This window comes from Grus americana, chromosome 8, assembly GCF_028858705.1.
Source record: "Grus americana isolate bGruAme1 chromosome 8, bGruAme1.mat, whole genome shotgun sequence".
In the NCBI taxonomy this organism is placed as follows: domain Eukaryota; kingdom Metazoa; phylum Chordata; class Aves; order Gruiformes; family Gruidae; genus Grus; species Grus americana.
The window spans coordinates 8154248-8173713 of NC_072859.1; the positions used below are offsets into that span (position 1 = coordinate 8154248).

At 40.9% G+C, this 19466-nt stretch overlaps 1 protein-coding gene across 16 annotated transcripts in view; it reads left to right on the top strand.

Moving 5' to 3' along the window:
• The window catches only part of PRRC2C (proline rich coiled-coil 2C), a 75302-nt gene that overhangs the window by 37309 nt on the left and 18527 nt on the right, over positions 1–19466 (top strand). For 11 of the 16 annotated variants that reach the window (XM_054832933.1, XM_054832938.1, XM_054832937.1 and 8 more), the window contains exons 16-24: positions 748–3111; positions 4170–4378; positions 4987–5141; positions 5594–5924; positions 6411–6496; positions 7467–7655; positions 10375–10626; positions 15662–15751; positions 17450–17551. In XM_054832933.1, coding sequence (XP_054688908.1) covers positions 748–3111; positions 4170–4378; positions 4987–5141; positions 5594–5924; positions 6411–6496; positions 7467–7655; positions 10375–10626; positions 15662–15751; positions 17450–17551 — 3778 coding nt within the window. The remainder of the gene's footprint in view (positions 1–747; positions 3112–4169; positions 4379–4986; positions 5142–5593; positions 5925–6410; positions 6497–7466; positions 7656–10374; positions 10627–15661; positions 15752–17449; positions 17552–19466) is intronic. The other 5 variants (XM_054832941.1, XM_054832942.1, XM_054832943.1 and 2 more) reach the window with 3 other exon arrangements.

Below are 19466 nucleotides of genomic sequence, written 5' to 3' on the forward strand. Positions count from 1 at the left end.
ATACACACTTACACGCTTGGCTGTGTAACTTGCATTGCAAAACACTGTTTAAACTGACTTATAGCTGCTCTTCACAGAAAGTTTTAAAAGGAGTTATGGCTGGGGGATGCAGTGTACTTGGTGCTGTTGTATAAAACAAAAGATATGCCTGCTCTGTAGTGGGGTGTAGAAAGACAGTTTACTCCTTGTTTAGGATCCTTAACCTAATGAATGGTGATTGCCATAATATTTTGAATTTTCAGTTTTATAGAACACTCCTGTAGTGTTATCCTGTTCTCTATCTGCTTTCCCCATATCAGAGGACTTCTCTCTGATGTTTATTAGTTTCAAAAGTGGCATGTTAAGTACAAATGGTGTAAAACAAGACAGTCACTTTTGACCTTTTCTGCGTGATGAATAGTCAGGAAGGCATCCTCTACATCTTAAAAGTACCCAAAAATTCTTTTTGCTGTACTGCTGTCTAGGTAATACTTGTGATATTAGCCTGCTAACTTGGAGGCTCCATTTAAAATTGCACGTATAGCCATTAACAGTAATGGATTCCTAAAGCTAATTGTACATTTGACACGCAACTCTTAATCAGGACAGAATAAAACTGACCTCTACAACTAGCAGCCGTTATGAAAATTAATACTTGTTATTTCCTTGAGCTGACATTAATCCTCCGTAGAAATAGAAAATTATTTAAGTAAATATTTGAGTAAAACTTTTTCCCCACCCTAACATTCTTAATTGCGTGTTGCTTAGGTCTGAGGCACACTTGGAGCAAGAACGAGTTGCTGTCCCTGCCACTGCTTATCCTGTAGAACACAACCAGTTGGACTCTCATCCAAAGACAGATTTTTTCAGAGAATCAGGAGAGGTGGAGGTACAAAAGTTCCCAAGCAGGTCTTTGGAAGATGTACAACCTCTCCAAACTGACACACCTAACACAGCAGTTAATTTCGAAGTAATGAATGAGAAAGTTACACATAGCTCTCCGGAAGAATTGGTGCCTGTGGGGGAAAGTCACTCTTCGCTTAAGAGAAGCATTTCCCATGGTTCAAGTCACTCTCTAAAGTCAGAAGACCAGAGGAATGAGACAATAGCAAATATCCCTAAATTAAATAACAGGCCTGTTGAGACAAAGGAGACAATTGAGAGACTTGAGATTAAGCCAAAAAAAGAAATTTTGATCAATAATAGAACATCAGAAGGACCAAAACCTGAAAAAACTTTCAAACCTAAGTCTGAAACAAGATGGGGTCCTAGGCCAGGTTATGGCAGAAGAGACGAAGGCGGTGATAGACCAGTAAGAAGATCGGGTCCTATTAAAAAACCTGTGCTTAGAGATATGAAGGAAGAGCGTGAGCAGAGAGAAGAGCGTGAGCAGAGGAAGGAGAAAGAAGGAGAAAAGTCAGCTAGTGAAAAACCTAACAAGTCTGAAAAAGGTGACAAAAAGGAAGCACCTCAAGTGCCACTGCCTCAGGCTGAGCCAGAGACATCCGCCTCCAGTAGCGCTCCTCTGGCTAAGAAGATAACCCAGGATGCTGCTCTGACACCAGCAAGCCAGGAGAGCAGTCAGACTGAGACCGCAGCTAAAAGTGCAGTTCAGCCACCCACACCTCCAGTCCAGCAGCAGCTACCGGCTGCCCAGCCTGCTGCTCCACAGCTTCCCCCTGCAGTGCAGCAGCAGCCGCCTGCTCAACCGGCAGCACAGCAGCAGCCACACGTTCAGCAGCCGACTACCGCAGTGAAGGAGGAAAAGCAGACTGAGAAGGTAGTTAGCAAGGAGGTTGTAGAGAAACCACGCTTAGAAACCAGACCAGTAAAAAGAGAGCCTGGTTTACCACCTAGGACATACTGGAAAGAGGCTAGGGACAGAGACTGGTTCCCAGATCAGGGATACAGAGGCAGAGGCCGTGGGGAGTATTATTCTAGAGGTCGTAGCTACAGGGGTTCTTACGGAGGACGTGGTCGGGGCAGTAGAGGCCATAATAGAGAGTACCCACACTACAGAGATCCTAAGCCTAGATCAGACCACGTGCCTTCAGGACCTGGTAGGCAGAGAGAAGAGAGTGAAACTCGTAGCGAGAGTTCTGACTTCGAAGTAATCCCAAAACGGCGGCGACAGCATGGTTCAGAGACGGATTCTGACAGCGAAGTTCATGAAAGTGCAAGTGACACACTGCTTTCAGACAAAGACAGTCTAGTCAAAGGCAAGCACCCAAAAAGAGAAGAGAGAGCTGATGGCAAGAAGCCTCCAAAACCCCTGTCATTCAAACCTGAAACCAGTACCAGAGTAGACAACAGATCCCTAGAAAAAACATATATAAGAGATGATGAGAACAAACCCAAACCAGGATTTCTTCCTAAAGGAGAGCCTTCTAGACGAGGCAGAGGGGGAATGTATAGACGTGGTGGGAGGGATCCTGGTGGGCGTCCTCCACGTCCATCTACAATAAGGAGACCAGCCTACAGAGACAATCAGTGGAACCCTAGGCAAACAGAGATCATTAAACCAGAAGATGGGGAGCCTCCAAGAAGAAATGAACATTATGGTCCTATACCAGTTGATAAAAGACCTCCAAAATTTGAGAGAAAGTTTGATCCAAATAGAGAGAGGCCACGAAGACAAAGGCCTGCTCGACCTCCAAGGCAAGATAAGCCACCACGCTTTAGGCGCCTAAAAGAAAGAGAGGCCGCATCAAAGATAAATGAGGCGATAACCAGCTCATCAATAAGTGCCACAGTTAGTAATGCAGTTAATGAGCCCTCCACCACTGCTCTGGATGTGTCTGGAAGTAAGACACCAGACTTGTCCAACCAGAATTCTTCAGACCAGGCAAATGAAGAGTGGGAAACAGCCTCAGAAAGCAGCGACTTCAATGAGAGGCGGGAGAGGGATGAGAAGAAAACAGCAGATGTAGCAGCACAGGTGGCTGCAAAGGCAGGAGAAAACGCTGGAGCTCCAAAAAGGGAAATAGCCAAGAGAAGTTTCTCTAGTCAGCGGCCTGGAATAGACCGTCAAAACAGACGTGGCAACAACGGGCCAGCTAAACCGGGGAGGAACTTCTCAGGGCCCAGGGGTGAACGGCGGAGTGGTCCTCCACCCAGAAGTGGAAAAAGAGGGTGAGTATCAGCTTCTGTTAGGAAGCATATGGTCTTAGTCTTCTGTTGTTCTCTTGTCCTTCAAAATAATTAGTAGTTATTTTAGATTTGTAGTAACTGGTAGAAAAGAGAATAAGACAAAACCATGCATCTGTGGCTGTGCACTTCCTATTTTTTCTGTTTGTATACAGACACTTGGAACATGGAGCTGAGAGCAGAGTATTCTTGTATGTATGGGCAGTGTTAAAAACAGCCTAATTAAATAAAAATTGCAGTGCTATTTCTCAGAGTCGAGAGATGTTTCTCAAGATTTGGACACAAGCTGAAATGTTAATATGAGCAGTTTTGCAGCTTAATACAGATTGTTGCATTGCACAGCCACGGTAGTCTGATAAGTGGGAGGGAGAACAAGACATTTCTTCATTGAATGCCTATCCTGTACTCTAGGACTCCCTTGTGCTTGTAGGTTGCTGTATTTGAAGTTCAGGTTTTGCCTGGGCTTAAGAACTTGTGATCAATGCTCTAACCTCTGAGTTAAAACTATTAAGAGTTTCTCTGGCTAGTCGCTTAAAGGTGATGTTGAAGCCACAGTTGGCTATGCCAGGTTCCACAGCGAAGTCAGAATGCTGCAAATCTGATTCTTATGGCTTCAGATAGCTTTTGGCAAGTGAACCTGTGGAGCAAGTATATTGTACCTTGTTTTTATTTGTTCACATTGCATACTGTAAGCTTCTGTTTTGGTTTTTCCATGGAAAGCTTTTTTGGAGTTCTGAGCTGCATACTTGCTGAGTTTTGGTGTCTCTAACTATATAGACCAAGCCAGAGTTGACCTTAAAATTATGTTTTGGGTTTTTTTTTTCTCGGTGATTCCTTTTGGCAGCAGGGCATTTGATGTCCCCAAAACAGCTTTTGCTGTTAAGCTTCTGCTCATTGAGGAGCTGAAAATAAAAGTCTGGAGCCTAAGTAGTTGCACAGTAGACACTTGTAGCCCTATAATGTGATCTGCATTTGATTGTTACCTCCTTCCTGAGTGTTCTCTGTGGCTGGTCATTAATTTTCTCAAATTTTTTCTAATATAGGCCATTTGAAGAGCAGACAGCAACTGTGCCTAGTGTTGATCCCACCAACAGCAACTCTTTACATCAGGAGGATGGAGGTGTTACTGCTGCAGGACAAAAGAGCACCAAGGATGCAAGTGGCAAAAAGAGAGAAGAACCTAAGGCTGGTCCAAAGAAGCCGAAGGAAAAAGTGGATGCCTTGTCTCAATTTGATCTTAATAATTACGCAAGTATGTATTGATAATATGCTACCAAGAATTAGTAATCCTGCTAGCTTTGCTGCATATAGAGCTAGATGTTTGAAAGCTTAGAAAAGAGGAAAGGTGATTTTTTTTTAAACACCAGAATAATTGTGTACTTGAGTATTGCTACCTTTGCCATATCTGTTTAACAATGTGTGTGCCTCTGAAAGGTGGCAAATCTCGCTATGTGTTTTTATGTATAGATAAGAACAATTTTGTTCTACCACCTAATCTTAACTCTGTCATTCAGACCGCTTTCCACCAAACACTAATAATTTGCTTAACCTTCATAAGCAAAGGCAGTGGATGTCACTGATAAGCTTACAGCTAATATTCGGGAAGGCTGTTCATTATTATGTTTCAGTTCTTATTTCCTGGAGAGTCTGGTACAGGAACCTCCAGTTTTTCACTTAAATATTAACTCCTTGTCTTCAAACTCAACAGCAAAGCACTTGGCAAGCAGAAGCTTACCTTTAATCAGGGCCACCATCTGTGTCTGTGGAGAAATTACTTCCACTCTAAAGCAGATTTTGCCTTGGTGCGCTGCATGTGAAGCTGTTAAAACAGCAGCATCTATACCTGTCCTCTTTCTATAGGTGTTGTGATCATTGATGATCACCCTGAAGTGACAGTAGTTGAAGACGCCCAATCTAACTTGAATGATGATGGTTTCACAGAAGTGGTGTCTAAGAAGCAACAAAAACGCTTGCAAGATGAAGAGCGCAGAAAGAAGGAAGAACAAACAGTGCAGGTATAAGACCAGCATTTACAGTGGGAAAGAGCTCCCTGCAGTACTGGGAATGTTGTGAAGTGTGCAGAATCTTCCTTCCAAAGAAGCTATTTTTTTCCCCTTACAGATATAACTAGATAGTTGTATTAATATTGTTTAGAATTAGTAAATTAAATTAATTTTCGTTTAGTCATAGGATTCTGTACTTCCTGATTGGGCACTGTCAGGCAGGTGGAACTGTCAAACTGAAAACACCAGTTTTCATACTGTGATAAAGATTTATGCTATTGCTTGTATATCAGTTGATTCCAAGAGGAAAATGAATGAGAAATCATTGTTTCTGTGGTTAAACACCACTAAAAAATAAAATTGAGACAGGATTAATCGGTCTACTTTTTGCTGCTACACAATGTATCGTTGGTTGTCTATATAGACTATCGTCTGTAAGAATAAAATTGGCTTCCACTTAACAGGTTTGGACCAAAAAAGGATCAAGCGAAAAAGGCCGAGGTCAGAATTCCAAGCTTCCACCCAGATTTGCCAAAAAGCAGCAGCAACAGGCAGCGGCCGCAGCTGCGCAGCAGGCACAAGCTCAGGCACAGCCTCCGTGTACAGCGCAGACTCCAGGTCAGCCTCAGGCTTCTGTTCAGCTGCAAAACCAGGCTGCAGGAGGGACAGCCAGCACAGAATACACAGTGTCAGGCAAAGTTCTGCAAAACACCCAGGCTCACAATGGTCTAGGAACTGAATTATGGGAAAACAAGGTGCCTCCTACGGTGGTTCTAAATGACATCTCCAAAAAATGTAAGTGCTATCTTTTGGATTTGGGGTGGGGGGGCAAGCATAGTAGTTAAAGAATGCTGATGGCCAGCTTGCTTTGTAATGTCTCATTTCTATCTCCAAACATATTTTGCACAGGGAATAGAGGGCAGCATTCCCAAGTGCAGCATTGTAACCTATGAATATCTTGGAAAAGAGATTTTTCAGGATGATATTACTCAGTATTTTACATTGTTGACATGTTCTTCGTTTACTATGAATGAGCAGCCATCACTCCCTTCAGGAATCTGTGTTTTGTCGGGCTTTGTCATGCTTCCAAACATGATGATTGCCCCACTGGAAAGCAGCTAAATAGGTAGCGTAATGTTAACAGCTGAATAGGTTAACAGTTTCTTAGCCAAAGCTTATTTAATCAAGACGTCTATAATTTTAATTCTCAGTCAATTGATAACTGTAGTCAAAAGCATTTGGTAACATTGGGTTGTTTTTTTTAACTCTCTTAATTGTCAGTGGGACCCATTAGCCCACCTCAGCCACCTTCAGTCAGTGCTTGGAACAAGCCTTTGACATCTTTTGGTTCAGCTACATCTCCAGAGGTAAGAATGAAGGGAAGAAGAGTACCTTTATGTGAAGCTCACCGAAATTATATCTCACTGGTATTGGGTACAGATTATCTATTTATTCAGGCATGCACATACTTAAACCAGTGTGTGTAGAATTCCATGAAGTCAAGAGATAGTACAGAAACACAGGATACAGGCTAGTGCTTTTAAGATTGCAGCATCGAAATATTGGTCTCTTACTAAAATCTCAGCCATTCACAGATTCTATTGATAGCTGTTATTTAGTGCATTTTTTAAGTAAAAAATATTGCCTAGTTTGCACGTGAACACTTGTATGCAGTTCAGTAATGTAGACAGAAACAGGATGTCCCCGAGGAACTAAAAGGTTTTTGTGTCACTTCTTCAATCAGAGATACAGAAAGCAGTAGATGCTCTCTAACTACTCTGCTTATCCCATGTAATTTGCATAGCCTTAAATTTTACATTTTAAAGTCCTGTGGTTTTGTTTTCTTGGGCTTTTCTGGTCATGACTTTACTGTTTTAAATTGTAAGAATGTGACATAACTCTCTTAAGAGACCATTTTAACTGCATAAGAAGAACTGGAAATATTTTTTAATTCCTTATCACTGCTCTTGAATTGAACATTAGTTTTTGAATTTTCAGGATAATGTTGTGAACTTGAATCTGGACATTGTGATAGTGCACTTGTCCTTTTCTCCCTTCTACCAGTTCATCATCTTGATCTTATTTACATATTTCTTCACTGCTTTTTTTTTTCCTTGCTCTTGAGCTTGTATAAACAATAGGAACTTGAGGAGGAGTAAGTGTACCTCCATATATTGTTTACTCTTGCAAATCTATTGCTCTCACAAATAATGCTTTTGCTGGCAGAAGGTAAAAGTACCCTTTCAGTGGTTTTCAGCTGTGCTCTTTTCTGAACCGGTGGCATTGTACTGATCTAGAAATCTTTTTAAATGTGTTAAATCTTTACCTTTTAACTAGGGGACAAAGCCTGGGCAAGAAGGTGGAGTTGATCTTGGTATAGAAACTATTCAGTTTGGTGCCCCAGCTTCCAGTGGCAGTGACAATGAAGTTGGCCCTGTACTTTCTGAGAAGTCCACTGACAAGCTACCAGAACCGAAAGAGCAAAGACAGAAACAGCCTCGGGCTGGACCCATCAAAGCACAAAAGGTAAAAAGTCATATCTTCAGTGCAAACTTTTAAACTTAAAGAAGTTTGGCCAAAAAGAAGTTACAAATAACGGAATACTCATTCAGTAAGGACTAGACCTATAAAAATTGCATTCCCCTTTTGTATTTCCTGAAACAATCAACAAGTTGGTTCTTGGAGAGAAGATGGGGAATTCAGTTCAAGAAGCAAGTGTAAGTAAACAGCATCCTAGCCCAGCAGGGTTTGTTCATTGGTTCTGTGTTTGGAGCAAGGGATGTGGCTAGAGCGGGGATGGGATTACAGATCCCATAGGGAGACTATGGATGTGGTAGTGTTTTGGTTTTGTTTTCTAGTTTGGGAACTTGGGGTTTCTCTTGAGCTTACTTCACTCGGGCTTTGAGAGCTGTTTTGAAGCAGGCATTTCTGGTTCTGCCCTGCCTATATTTCCAGTTTCGGTAGTTGTTCCTGCACCATGCCTGCCTTGCCCCCCTCTAAATGATGCGTGTTGCTGTGCTTAGTTTTTGTAGCCAGATGACCAAGATGAATAATACATCAAGTTGCAGGAAAAAGTGTTTTGAGGAAAGGGAGGAATGTTAGAGCCACTGATTTGAAGTTTCAAATTCGAATGCACAGATGTGTCTAATTTTTTTGTAACTAATCTAGGAAGAGTGGATAGGTAATCAAACTTCTCTCAATTTAAAAAAAAAAAAAAGTGTATCAATTGCCCTCCAGAGATTTAGGGGCTCCATTCAATCATCATCATCTTGTATTCCTATTGTTACTACTCATAAGGAGTAATACTTTCTCCTTCTGTCATTTAGATTACACTTAGTGATCTTTCACGTTAATGAAACATGCTTTCCTGTTATTTCTACATCCAGTACATACTTATTTGTCCATTGCTAGCACTCAGCACCAACTTCTTACTCCCAGAAGGAGAGGGTTATAGCAGATAAACTTGGCTGGTGACTTACAGAACCAGCTGTTTCAGCCCCTCTTGATGTCTGAGATTTGGCAGCAGTCCGGATGTAATTAAAGCCCCTTTGACTTTCTAGAGGACTGTGTTTGTGTTGGTTGTGTTTGGGGTTTTTTTCTCCAAAAAAGCTGAAGTCTGAAAGTGCAGTCACATGAGGCACTCATTGGGTATGCTGCAGTTTGTGGTTTTTATTGCAAAATATAAAACCCATACAGCAGAGCAATATGCAGTAGTTAATACTGCTGGTGAACTGTAGTAACCCAGGGCATTCAAAACCTATATCCCAGATATACTAGCAGCATGCCGAAAACTGCTGCCATGAAATCACTTAAAACTACTAAACTCCAAAGTTAAATAAATATATAGAGAGAGTCTGCTTTACATTGTGTAGAAAATTCCTTTTTTCTGCTTGGTTGTAGCTGTCAAAACTCCTGTAGATTTTGTTGAAAGACAAATGTGTGACTGAATGGTAAATTCATTTGAGAGTAACGTTTTTATGAGAGGGCCGTAATCCTTTAACTGTCTTGATGACAAAAAAACCCCCAACAAACAAACAATTCCTACACACCCACCACCCCTGTGGTGATACTGTTTGCTGTGAAGCCTAAATACAAACTTATGTTCAGGATTGGAGGTTAGTGTTGTTGAACTAATATGGGCAATTAAGAGGACTGTACTTGAAACAAAGCAATTTACCTTTCCAAGCATGACCTTAAAAGTGTCTGGAGGAATTTCTGCCTCTGTAAACTGTTGGAACAAAAAAATATTTGGGGTGAGGCGGGTCTGATGGGTCCTGATTGCTGCATCGCAGAGCTCAGGCATCTGCTTCTGCTGTTGTTTTCTTCCTTCCTTTGAAAGCTGGTCTCTGCTGGGCTCGGAAGGGTTCCAAATACCTTTGGGAAACTCCACCCTCCCCAAATCCCAAAGGCATTGTATTGTAAAGAGTCTTCATCTACTCTTGAAACAGCTGGTTTGTATTCACAGAGACAATACCAGCAGCTTCTGTCTTTCCACTATCAAAGCTTGAGGAATAGGATTTTAAGAGCTGCCTTTAAGGAATTTTTGTGCTGCTCTGTAGTGAAATGGGGCTCAGTAATCTCAGCCAGAAAGAATATGGCTATTTAAACAGCAGAGCGCTCAGCTTCCCTGAGGCCCTTCGTTCTGCTTTCAGCTGCACAAAAAGGAACTACTGAATTGCAGCAATTATTCCAGTCATGGTGTCTGTAATATAAAGCAACGCTTGTGCGTAGGTGTGTTTATTTTTTTCTGGATATCCCCTTAGCGCTCAATTCCTAGGGAAAAATGCTGCCAACATTCATACATCAAGATAACTTCAAATGAAGGTAGAGTCTTCTGTTCTAGTTTCCTGAGGCCCTGTAAAATCCTGATTCTCTGAAAATTAAAATAACCTGTATGTATACGAAGTCTTGTGGGTTCTATACTTTTTTGTGCTTTTCCTGTAAGGAGAGTCAAGCTGACTTTCTTCAGTAGCTTTTAACTACATCTTATTTTAGTTGAACTCTACAACTTCACACAAAATATGTATTGCTTGAAAACAATGGTTTAGATTCTTAATGTTCAAAATGAATTCATTTCATGTATGTATTGCAAACTTAATCTCAAATTGTTTATCTGTTAAAAAATGCTTACCCTTCAGGAAAGCTTTGTCAGACATAGACAAAATTCTTTTAAGCATGTTAAAATATTCTTGTGGGATAGGACACGGGGGGGGAAGACATAACTGACAAGTTAACACTAACTTAGCTTCCAGACTTGAGTCCGGTAGAAAACAAAGAGTATAAACCTGGTCCTATTGGGAAAGAGCGTTCTTTAAAGAACAGGAAGGTGAAGGATGCCCAACAGGGAGAGCCTGAGGGACAGGAGAAGCCGTCTCCCACCTCTGTCAGAAGTCCAGAACCTGTCACTACAAAGGAAACCAAAGCAGCAAGTGAACTGAGCACGGAAATAGGAACGATGATATCTGTGTCTGCTCCAGAGTTTGGAACAAACACAAAGGTAAGAAAAATACTGACAAATTATTGAGCACTATATGTAAAATATGATTACAGCGATGTAATTGACACTTGGTTGCCTGCTGGTGGTAGTTATGTGGACGGCAAAGCCCACTTAATAGCAGATAAGAAACACATCGGTGCTGCTTGAATTAAACGCTTCTCCAGAAGTGGTATGGAGACATGCTGTTTGTCATACCCCTGTACAGAGATCAGCTTGGAAGACTCAGATATATGTGATATATGCAAGATGAGCGCTTGACTTTCAGTAGAGAACTGGAGTGAAGTACCGTGCACGATGGTTGGTTGAGTGCATGGATGACCCAAAAGCTGTGAATTAAGTGCTGTTCTGTGATAAAAGAAACCTCTAAACTAGGAATATGCTAAAGCGTTGGATAAGGCTTGTTCAGTTTACCTAAAGAGTCTGTATGGCAGCCTCTGTTGGCTTGGACGTTGTCAAGGTATCCCTTGCAGAAATCTTTCAGAATGTTAAGGACTTATCATAGTTGTCTGTGTGAAACTCCCCTGAATTCTCTTAACTGCTCAACAGTGAGATGGCAACTTGCTGTCGGGATTCATTGTTCTACAGCTCAGTTCTTAGCTGTGGTGCATTGATAGCACTGGCTGAAAAGCATCCACGGAGGCACTCTTCTTTTTGCCCAAGGACCTGCTTGGGGACTGCCCTCACTACGGCAGCATTGTCTTGAGCAAGAACTATGGCTGTCATCTCTCAGATGTAAAGAAACCATGCTGTTTGGGTAGCTACTAGTTAATAGTTACACCTGCTTTGGTAAAGGAAAAGTGCTTCTTGTATGTGTTTTGTGAGTTTAGACTCAAGTTTGTTGCATACTGTTTCAACCTTTTCTTAGTCTTAAGCAGACATTTCTGATGCCATTTAGGAAAACAAATCCTCTGCAAAAGTCACATTAATAGTTGAAGAATCTGAAATGTAGATCACTCACACTTTATCTCTGTCACCTGCAGTTGAGGGACAGAGGGGGAAGACAAGACAATTTTGGCAGTTTTTTGTCAAGGTGTCATGCAAGCAGAAAATGGTATCTCAATGAAGTGGTGTTACAGAGCAGGGGTTAAGGAGGGTATTTGTCTCCAACGTGGTAACTACAGACTTGATTTTTTGAGTGGAATGGCAAATACTTAAGAAAATTCAGTGCTGGGATTTCTCATCCTTCCTGACAATTTCCATCTTGTAAGTAGATGTGAATGGTTTATGTTGATACCAGAAATGGATGAAGTGTCTTTCTTGTATGCAGAATCAGAAGTGTAGAGCCATAAACACCAGCTTGTCAGGTATTTGGTAAGAAGGCTGTTTGTATGTGTGTTGTGAGAAAGTATCTCACTGTCATTCAGGCTCCTGTGACCAGCGCTAAGAGGAGAGGCTTCTTCTAAGCCACGTACAGAACAGGAAACGTATCTTTGTTAATTACTCCAGGCTAACTCTATAGAGTAACTCTACTAAAATTGGTATGATTTCCTCTCTACAATTGTATTTTTAAAGTATGTGATCTTCAAAAGGGAATTCTGGGTTTTGTGCCTTTCTGGCCTTAGTTATATGTGGGTTGCCAAGGTTCTTTGAACTACCACAGTATTAAAGTGCCAAGCTTCCGTCTTCTGGAGGGAAGACCAGAGTGAAAGGAAGCCTTCCAGTTTGTGCTGGATATGAAAATTCCCAATAATTTCCTTGTTAAGTGGTTGCTAATAGAAGCATTTAATAATAGGCCTCAATATTCCTGTCTTAACAGTTTCAGGTTTGCTTTTGAATTTTTGTCATGAGTAGTTCCTGGGGCCTCAGTAAGTTATATTGTTTGGTTTTGGTTTGTTGTTGTTTGGGGTTTTTTCTAGGAAAGGGGGTGGTCATATTTTATATTTAATTCTATGCAAGGTGAATCAACAACCTGCAGATTTATTGGATAAGATAAGCTTTGTCTAGATTTTACAGGAATAAACCAGTCTTGCTTTTAAAATGGGTTCAAATACTGCTCCAGCCTTAGAGTTCCTGTGCTGATTTGCATTGCAACTGCTTTCTCTTGTCTTTACTCTTTCTGTTGCTCATTAATGAGGGAAGAAGCAATGACATCTTTAAGCTGTTGTTTCAATGTCAAGTGTTGAAGTTTTAGCAAACCTAAATGATTTCTCTTTTGACACTCTTTTAACATCTTTCTCAGAGGCAACTTCCCAGCTTCTAGGAAGGCACGCTTTCTGTAGTGATTTAAATATCTCTAAAAGTCAAGCCAGCTGTCCTCCTTGGGAAGCAGAAGCTTTGTAAGAGTACCCCATCCATCCCAAACTAAACATCTTAAGAGCATGTGCATTTAATCTTAAAGACTGTTTTACCTTAGAAACTGTATAAATATAAATCAACTCGTACTGGGGAGATGTTTAAGTTTAGAACATAAGCATGATGCTCCGAAGCAATTGCAGCTGTTTCTCTTGGATTTTCCAGTATTTTTGGAGTAAAGGCAATCTGATGTGTAAGTCTCTGAATTGCATAATACCCCTTGCCTTCCTCACCCTACCAGCTCTAAAGTTTTGAAGCTTTGAAATCACAGGAATGATTGCAGACGTGGCAATGAAATGTTTACACAGGTAGTTGGTAACAGCTGTGTCTTACAGAGATGATGTCTAAAAGGACACAGGCTGTACTTCAGAACAAATTTTGAGTATCTGACAAGCTCTCTGGCTTGGGTGATTTACGTAAATCAGGAACAAATCAAATAGCAAATTAATCCCATCTGGTACCCCGAGCCCTTGTAGCGAGGTCAGCTCTGAGGTCTGCCTTGTCCTTTTGTTCATAAAGTCACTTCAGGTTTTGTGATCTCTTCATATTGGGCAAAGCAGGTAGTTATAAAAAGTTTGCCTATTCTTCAGGTGTAAATAACTTGTGGATAACTCCAAAAAGGCATGTACAGCTTTTTGCTCTTGCTATTATTACTGTTACTGATTTATTATAATCAGTTGGTTTCTTAAGTAAAACAATTTTACAAGAGAATCACTTTAAATTACAAAAGCTTGTGGTGATAAGCCACATCTAACAGACTCCTAGACTTAATGTACCATTAAATGAAGGGTGGTGGTTAACGTACAGTTTATGGAGTGGTGTTCTTATGTCTAAAGCATTGTCTTATCTGCATGTAACTCATCCTTGTAGGATGGTTCAGCCTTGCACGTACACTTCTAAGGGCACTAGAGTTGATATTGTAGCTTGTTTTTAATTTTAGTGAAAAAGCATTTTTGTACTGTAAGTTTCCAAGGTGAGAAAGCTAGCAATAGTCTTGATCTAATTTCTTTTGTAAGGAATTTTGGTGCTGACACCCTGTAAAATTTGCATCAAAACCTTGAAGGAATTTTAATAATGTTCTATTAAAAACTTCCTCTTTATTATACAGTAAAGCATCTTAAAAACCCAAGAAGCCAGTTAATTCATTAGAAGCAGCCTCGTGTGCTTGCCTTGTTCTACCCAAATGAAAGTTGCCTGTTGGAATCAAATATAAATGTGCAACTTGCAGTTTGGTAGTTCGGATTGTAGGAAACATCAGATATCTCATTTCACCAGTTTAACAAGGAAAGGAAAAAAACTAAATGGAGAAAATAGTTCTGTTTCCTTTGTAAATACAAAAATAAATCAGTGTGCACATTGTGTCCTCTCTCCCCCCATTATGGTTTAGCTTGTTGTCCTAGTCTTTTACGAAAATGAGCTCATCCTTTTAAGGAAGATTCTTTGTTATTTGCCAGTTAGCATCTTGATGCTTTAATTGCTCCTTTTAGGAGACGTTGCCATAAGCTTGAGGAGGAAGTTCAGTGTGCACTTTTTTAATAGCTTATCACATACCGGTTGGATGCAGTTAAACAAGCATTATGTGGTTTGTGCCTTTAAAATCATTATGTGTTGGCAAGTTCAGGCACTCATCAACAGTCCTGCTGCTAATTTGTCCTTCAGTTCCTTCTTGGTGTTTGGTTCTGTAAAAATGATAGAGCCTCTCCTGGATTTCAGACATGGAAAACTTTGGAGTTTGCAGTGCTTGCTAAAGAGTGGATCTCAGCTAATTCAGGGTCACACCATTTATCTAACAGTCTGTGGGTCAGGCTCTGATGATACCTGTTTGCCTGTCCAGAATATGCTCAGCAGATATCCAGGGACAAGACCTAAAAAACAGTGCTCAACACAGCTTCACAGAAGTACCAGTGCCTTTTTTGTTCATTGTAGGTCATTCTCTAGAGAGCTGGCAGTGTTAGCAGAGACACTTTTCCTCAGGCAGTTTATACCGACAGCTGCAAGAGTCGCTGGCTACAGCTAGGTCCATGAAAGTGGACCTTGTTCATTGGGCACATTAAGGTCCACTGAACTGTGACAAACAAGCTTCAAGGGAAGCCTCTGGCTAGACCAGAAACTTAAGCCCTTTTCTTCCTTGAAATCACTGCCCGGCACAGAAATTGGGAGGTAGACTTCACCATCCAGAGAAACTGAGTCTTGTGACTTTGAGACAGGACTTGAACCAAAATTGTTTTGCAAATTGCAACCATCCCTATGTGTTCTTTTCAATCTGGAGGGCTGTACTTGTCATAGGTTTACCCAAGAAATTTCTGTATTTATTTATCAGCTAATATATTTTACTTTTTAAATAGGCTAAAAGTGCCCACAGGTGGCTAAAGCATCTTGGGTGACAAATGATGTTACGCCACCACAGTTCAATATGTCTAGTGCCCGGGCAGTACATCACTGTATATTCTTGCTCTACAGACTGTATTTTGATTTATCTCCAGATGTGCATTGTGAGGTCATGAGGCAAACTGTAATCTCCCAAGGATTCTTCTGACCTCAGTAGCAGCAAGGCTACTTAAAAGAAAAAAAAAAAGCAGCAATTCAGCAGCAAGGACATGTCTTCTAAGAAAAAACTGGTGTGCAATTCTTATCTTCTGTTGCTTGGTGAACTCTTCCTGTAGAAAGGCTGACATCTGTCCAAGAAACTTAAAATCTAATTTAGATAAGGGAGATATTTTAATGGAATTATTTTTCTTCGCAGGAGTCTGTAACAGACTACACTACACCTTCTTCTCATCCTAACACAGTGGCTACTAGCAGTACAAAAATGGAGGAGACTTTGGTGACGAACGTAAGTCTATTGCAGTGATCGTCTTGACTTTGAAGACAAGAAAATATTTTCACACGTCCGTAAACACAAAATAGTGCCTTCAGTAAACAAGTCACTAGGGTTTCTTCCATGTTACCTAGCTATGCATTGTCCAGTAATCTTACTCTGAAGGACAGTTGGTTTGATTAGTATCTGTTCTGGAATTCTTCAGGTATTTTCTTGTCTTGTGAACAACCACGATGAGCTAAAGAGCACAGAAAGCGGAGATGATGTTTCTAGGGGCAATTCTAAAAAAGCAAGGATAGGCAGAAAGAGAGAGCATGCTTTCAGCAGCAGTTGGGACTTGAACCTGATACCAGTAGCAAAGCTCTGTAGGCAAGTTTGAAGAAAGGCTTTTACAAAAAAAGCCATTTTGAAATGTAGCCTGAAATCACCGCAACTGCATGTAAAGGGAGCAGCTTAATGGTTTCTGAAAGCAGCCAGCAGGCTTTCAGTTGCTACAGAGATGAGATGTTTGCAGTCCTCAAAGCCAATGATCCTGACTCTGTGAGCGTGGTGCAGCGACTGAGAGGACTAGCTGGGTTGTGACTTGTAGCAAAGTGAAGTTTGTCTTGAGTGTGCTGGGATGTCGGGTTGGGAACTTGGATCTTGTGATTTTTTTGTTGTTTGAGTAGCAGAAATAGAATCAGCTCAGAGTTGTTGATTGTGGGAGGAAGGAATCATACAGTAGGATCTCCGGTTTTTATGAAGATGTCTTGTGAATTCCATTTAAGAAAAGCTTTTCAGCTTATTGCAGCATCCTTTAATGCAGTTTGGAAGCAATACTGGTTGAACTTACTCTTCTACTGGATTTTCTGGTGGTGGTGTGGTTTGTGTCTTTTGTGGTTAGTGTGGAAGACTGCATTCTTTTGTGTTAATGATATTAGTGTGTGTTCCCCTGTGGCGTGATGGAGTTGGATTTGCAACACAGGAAATGGGGGCTCCTGGCCACCAAGGATCTGTGCTATCACCTCTTCAAAGCTTCAGTATCTCTGTCTTTTGGATTAGCATTATCTCATTCAGTGGAAGTCTGAATGAAGAAAGAAATGACCAGAAGTAATAGGCCACTGCACTATTTTTGATGCATTTCATTTAAAACTTCTAGGAAATCCATCAGTGTTTTCTTACGCAAAGACAGCAATAGCATTGTCAAGTTTATTTCCTTAAGTTTCACATCTTTCATCTTTTGGAAGAGAAGATAACTGAATTCAGTTATTGGATGGCAAATCTGTTTTGGTTTGTTTCATGGTCCTGTGACTTTGGAGGTTTATAGCTTCCTCTTTTCAGAAAATGCATCTCAGAACTCAAGGTCACAAGGCCCCATGTACTGTATTGGTACAGAAGGGGCCAAACTTGGCTTGGGAAGAATTTTTGCAGTATACTGAAATGGTACTTTAAAGTAAATCCCAAAGCAGAAAATTGGTATTTGTTTATACAGAAGACATGGACACTTTAGAACCTTAGTTTTCAGCCTCTTAAAGAGAGATGAGAAGCATCTCAGCACCTGCTGAATGGCCTTTCCCTGCCTACCAAATTTTCACCTTATTTTATCAAAATCTCCCTGCCAAATGCTCAAGCCTTGAAGAAATTGTAGCTCACTTAATAAAGCTTGAGCTTTGCTTTTCTGGGGCTTTTGTAGTAGACGTAGTTAGAATGTGATGTGTGTTGCCTGCCTTTCAGGTGCCCCTGCCCCACACCCTTCCCCTCCCTAGGAGGGAGACTCTACAACAGAGCTCCAGCCTAACTCCAGTTTCTCCCGCTACCGTCGACCTCACCCTCAAGGTATGTACCACATCCCTCTAAGGGTCATTTTCTTGCATGCAGGGGAAAAAGTTAATGGAGAACTTGCTGGTGAACCTTTTTTTTAGAGCCTTCCTTTGTTTCCTCTGCTGAACTGCTTTTGCATATAAACGGATGGCTGAAACACAAGACTCTTATCAAAGGGTGCATTTAAATTATAAATCTCTAACCCCGTTTTGCATTAACACTTGGCATCTCAACCAATCTTGGCTCCCACTGCCCTGAAAAAAAAGATCTTAGCATTTTAGCACTGTACCATAGTGTTCATGGCAAACCATCAGGATCTGGCTGAGGTGTTTTTGAGAGTTTAGCTTAAAGTTGCCTGGTTTGGTATTAAAGGCTGTAAGGAGTTGCTTGGTAAGCCAAGCTTGATTTCGTCTTAGCTGTAGGATTTTGGTGCAGTGATAATGTGGTTTTGAGCTGGATGGCTAAAGTTCTAAATCATGAAAAGTAGGTGGTGTGTTGGTGTCCATGAAGGGCAGTTTGATCAGCTAGTCGGAACATGTTTTGTTGTGTTATAAATGTTCTGTTGTTTTCTGCTCTCCAGTACAGAGCAAGCGTGTAGAATATTTTGAATGGTGTTTTCCCATGTTGGATTTTGGACTGTGTGCGTTTGTGTAACTCACTAACATAGAGTTGGGCTCTAGCTTTGCTACTGTATCTAGAAGTTTTTGGTCGTCTTTTTTGTGTGTGTCATAGATTGGCTTTGTAATTGTGACTGCAGGCGACTGAACCAGTAGAAATATTGTTGCTGCTTCTAGTATTAAGGAAGAGTGATGTTTGAACTTAGTTTCTCTAAATTTTTAAAAGAAGAAATGAAACTAGGGATTGGATGCAGAACTAACACTTTGGAGAAACTTGCTTGTCAGTCCCAGTGAGACTTGCATCTTGCTGGCATGGTTTTGACAGCTGCTTGCTAGTGTTCTCTACAGGTGATAGTTATTAATGATCTCTTGTTAAATCTTTGCTTTTCTTTTGTTAACACTTTATTTCCTGGGAAAAAAAATAGCATCACTTTAAAACAATAGACCAGCAAAAATGGGGAGAGGGCTGGAGAGGGACGAGTAATTTAACAAAAATCTGAGTTTCTGTTGCATTCTTGTGTAATAAGTTACCATAATCTGACTTTCTGGCGTCTGAAAGCATTTTTCTAAAATAGCAGTCTCTAACTGTTTAGCAGCTGGATATCTGATTCACGTGTAATGCAGGTAGGAACGTTACTATAGCATGACGCTGCAAAGAATGTGACACTGCTCAGTTGTAGAGCAAAGTGCAGTGTTTGTGTCCTTCATCTGCGGTTTCTTTTTCTGCTGTTCTGGTGTTGGTGATTTGATTGTTTTCTCAGTGGATGATAGATCTTGGATGTGTGCTAACAAACTATGTCAAAGATCCATGTTTAGCTTGAAGAATATTCTGACCAAAATCTGAATGGAAAGGCATTTGGAAGCAGCTTTGTCTCTAATTTCTCTGTTCTAGCCACTGGAGCTCTATGTCCTTTTTGCAAACGATGGAGGCAACAAGCTTGTTTTGAAGCACACACTGATACTATCACTTTCACAACAGGCCTCTGGTCCAGACAGAGCAGAGCTGCTCTTTGTCATCCTCTTCAATATAATCGTTGCTTCTTTTAAAAGGTCCTCTTGGAGCAGCAGAGAGGAAAGCATTTCCTTCTTCCCTTAAAAGAACAAAATCTCCAGGCTCTGCCTCTGTAAAGGAAAAACTCTTACATGTCCCCTTTCCTCTGTCCCCTATCACAGAAAGCTGTGAGGAAACTTGGCAGGGGACCTCAGCCACAATTGGTCCTGCTACTTGGCATCGTTCTGCCAGGGTGTAGGTATAAGGTGCTCATATGGGAAGGCTTCTTGAGATCTCTTGTTTCCTTGGAGTAACTTTGCTA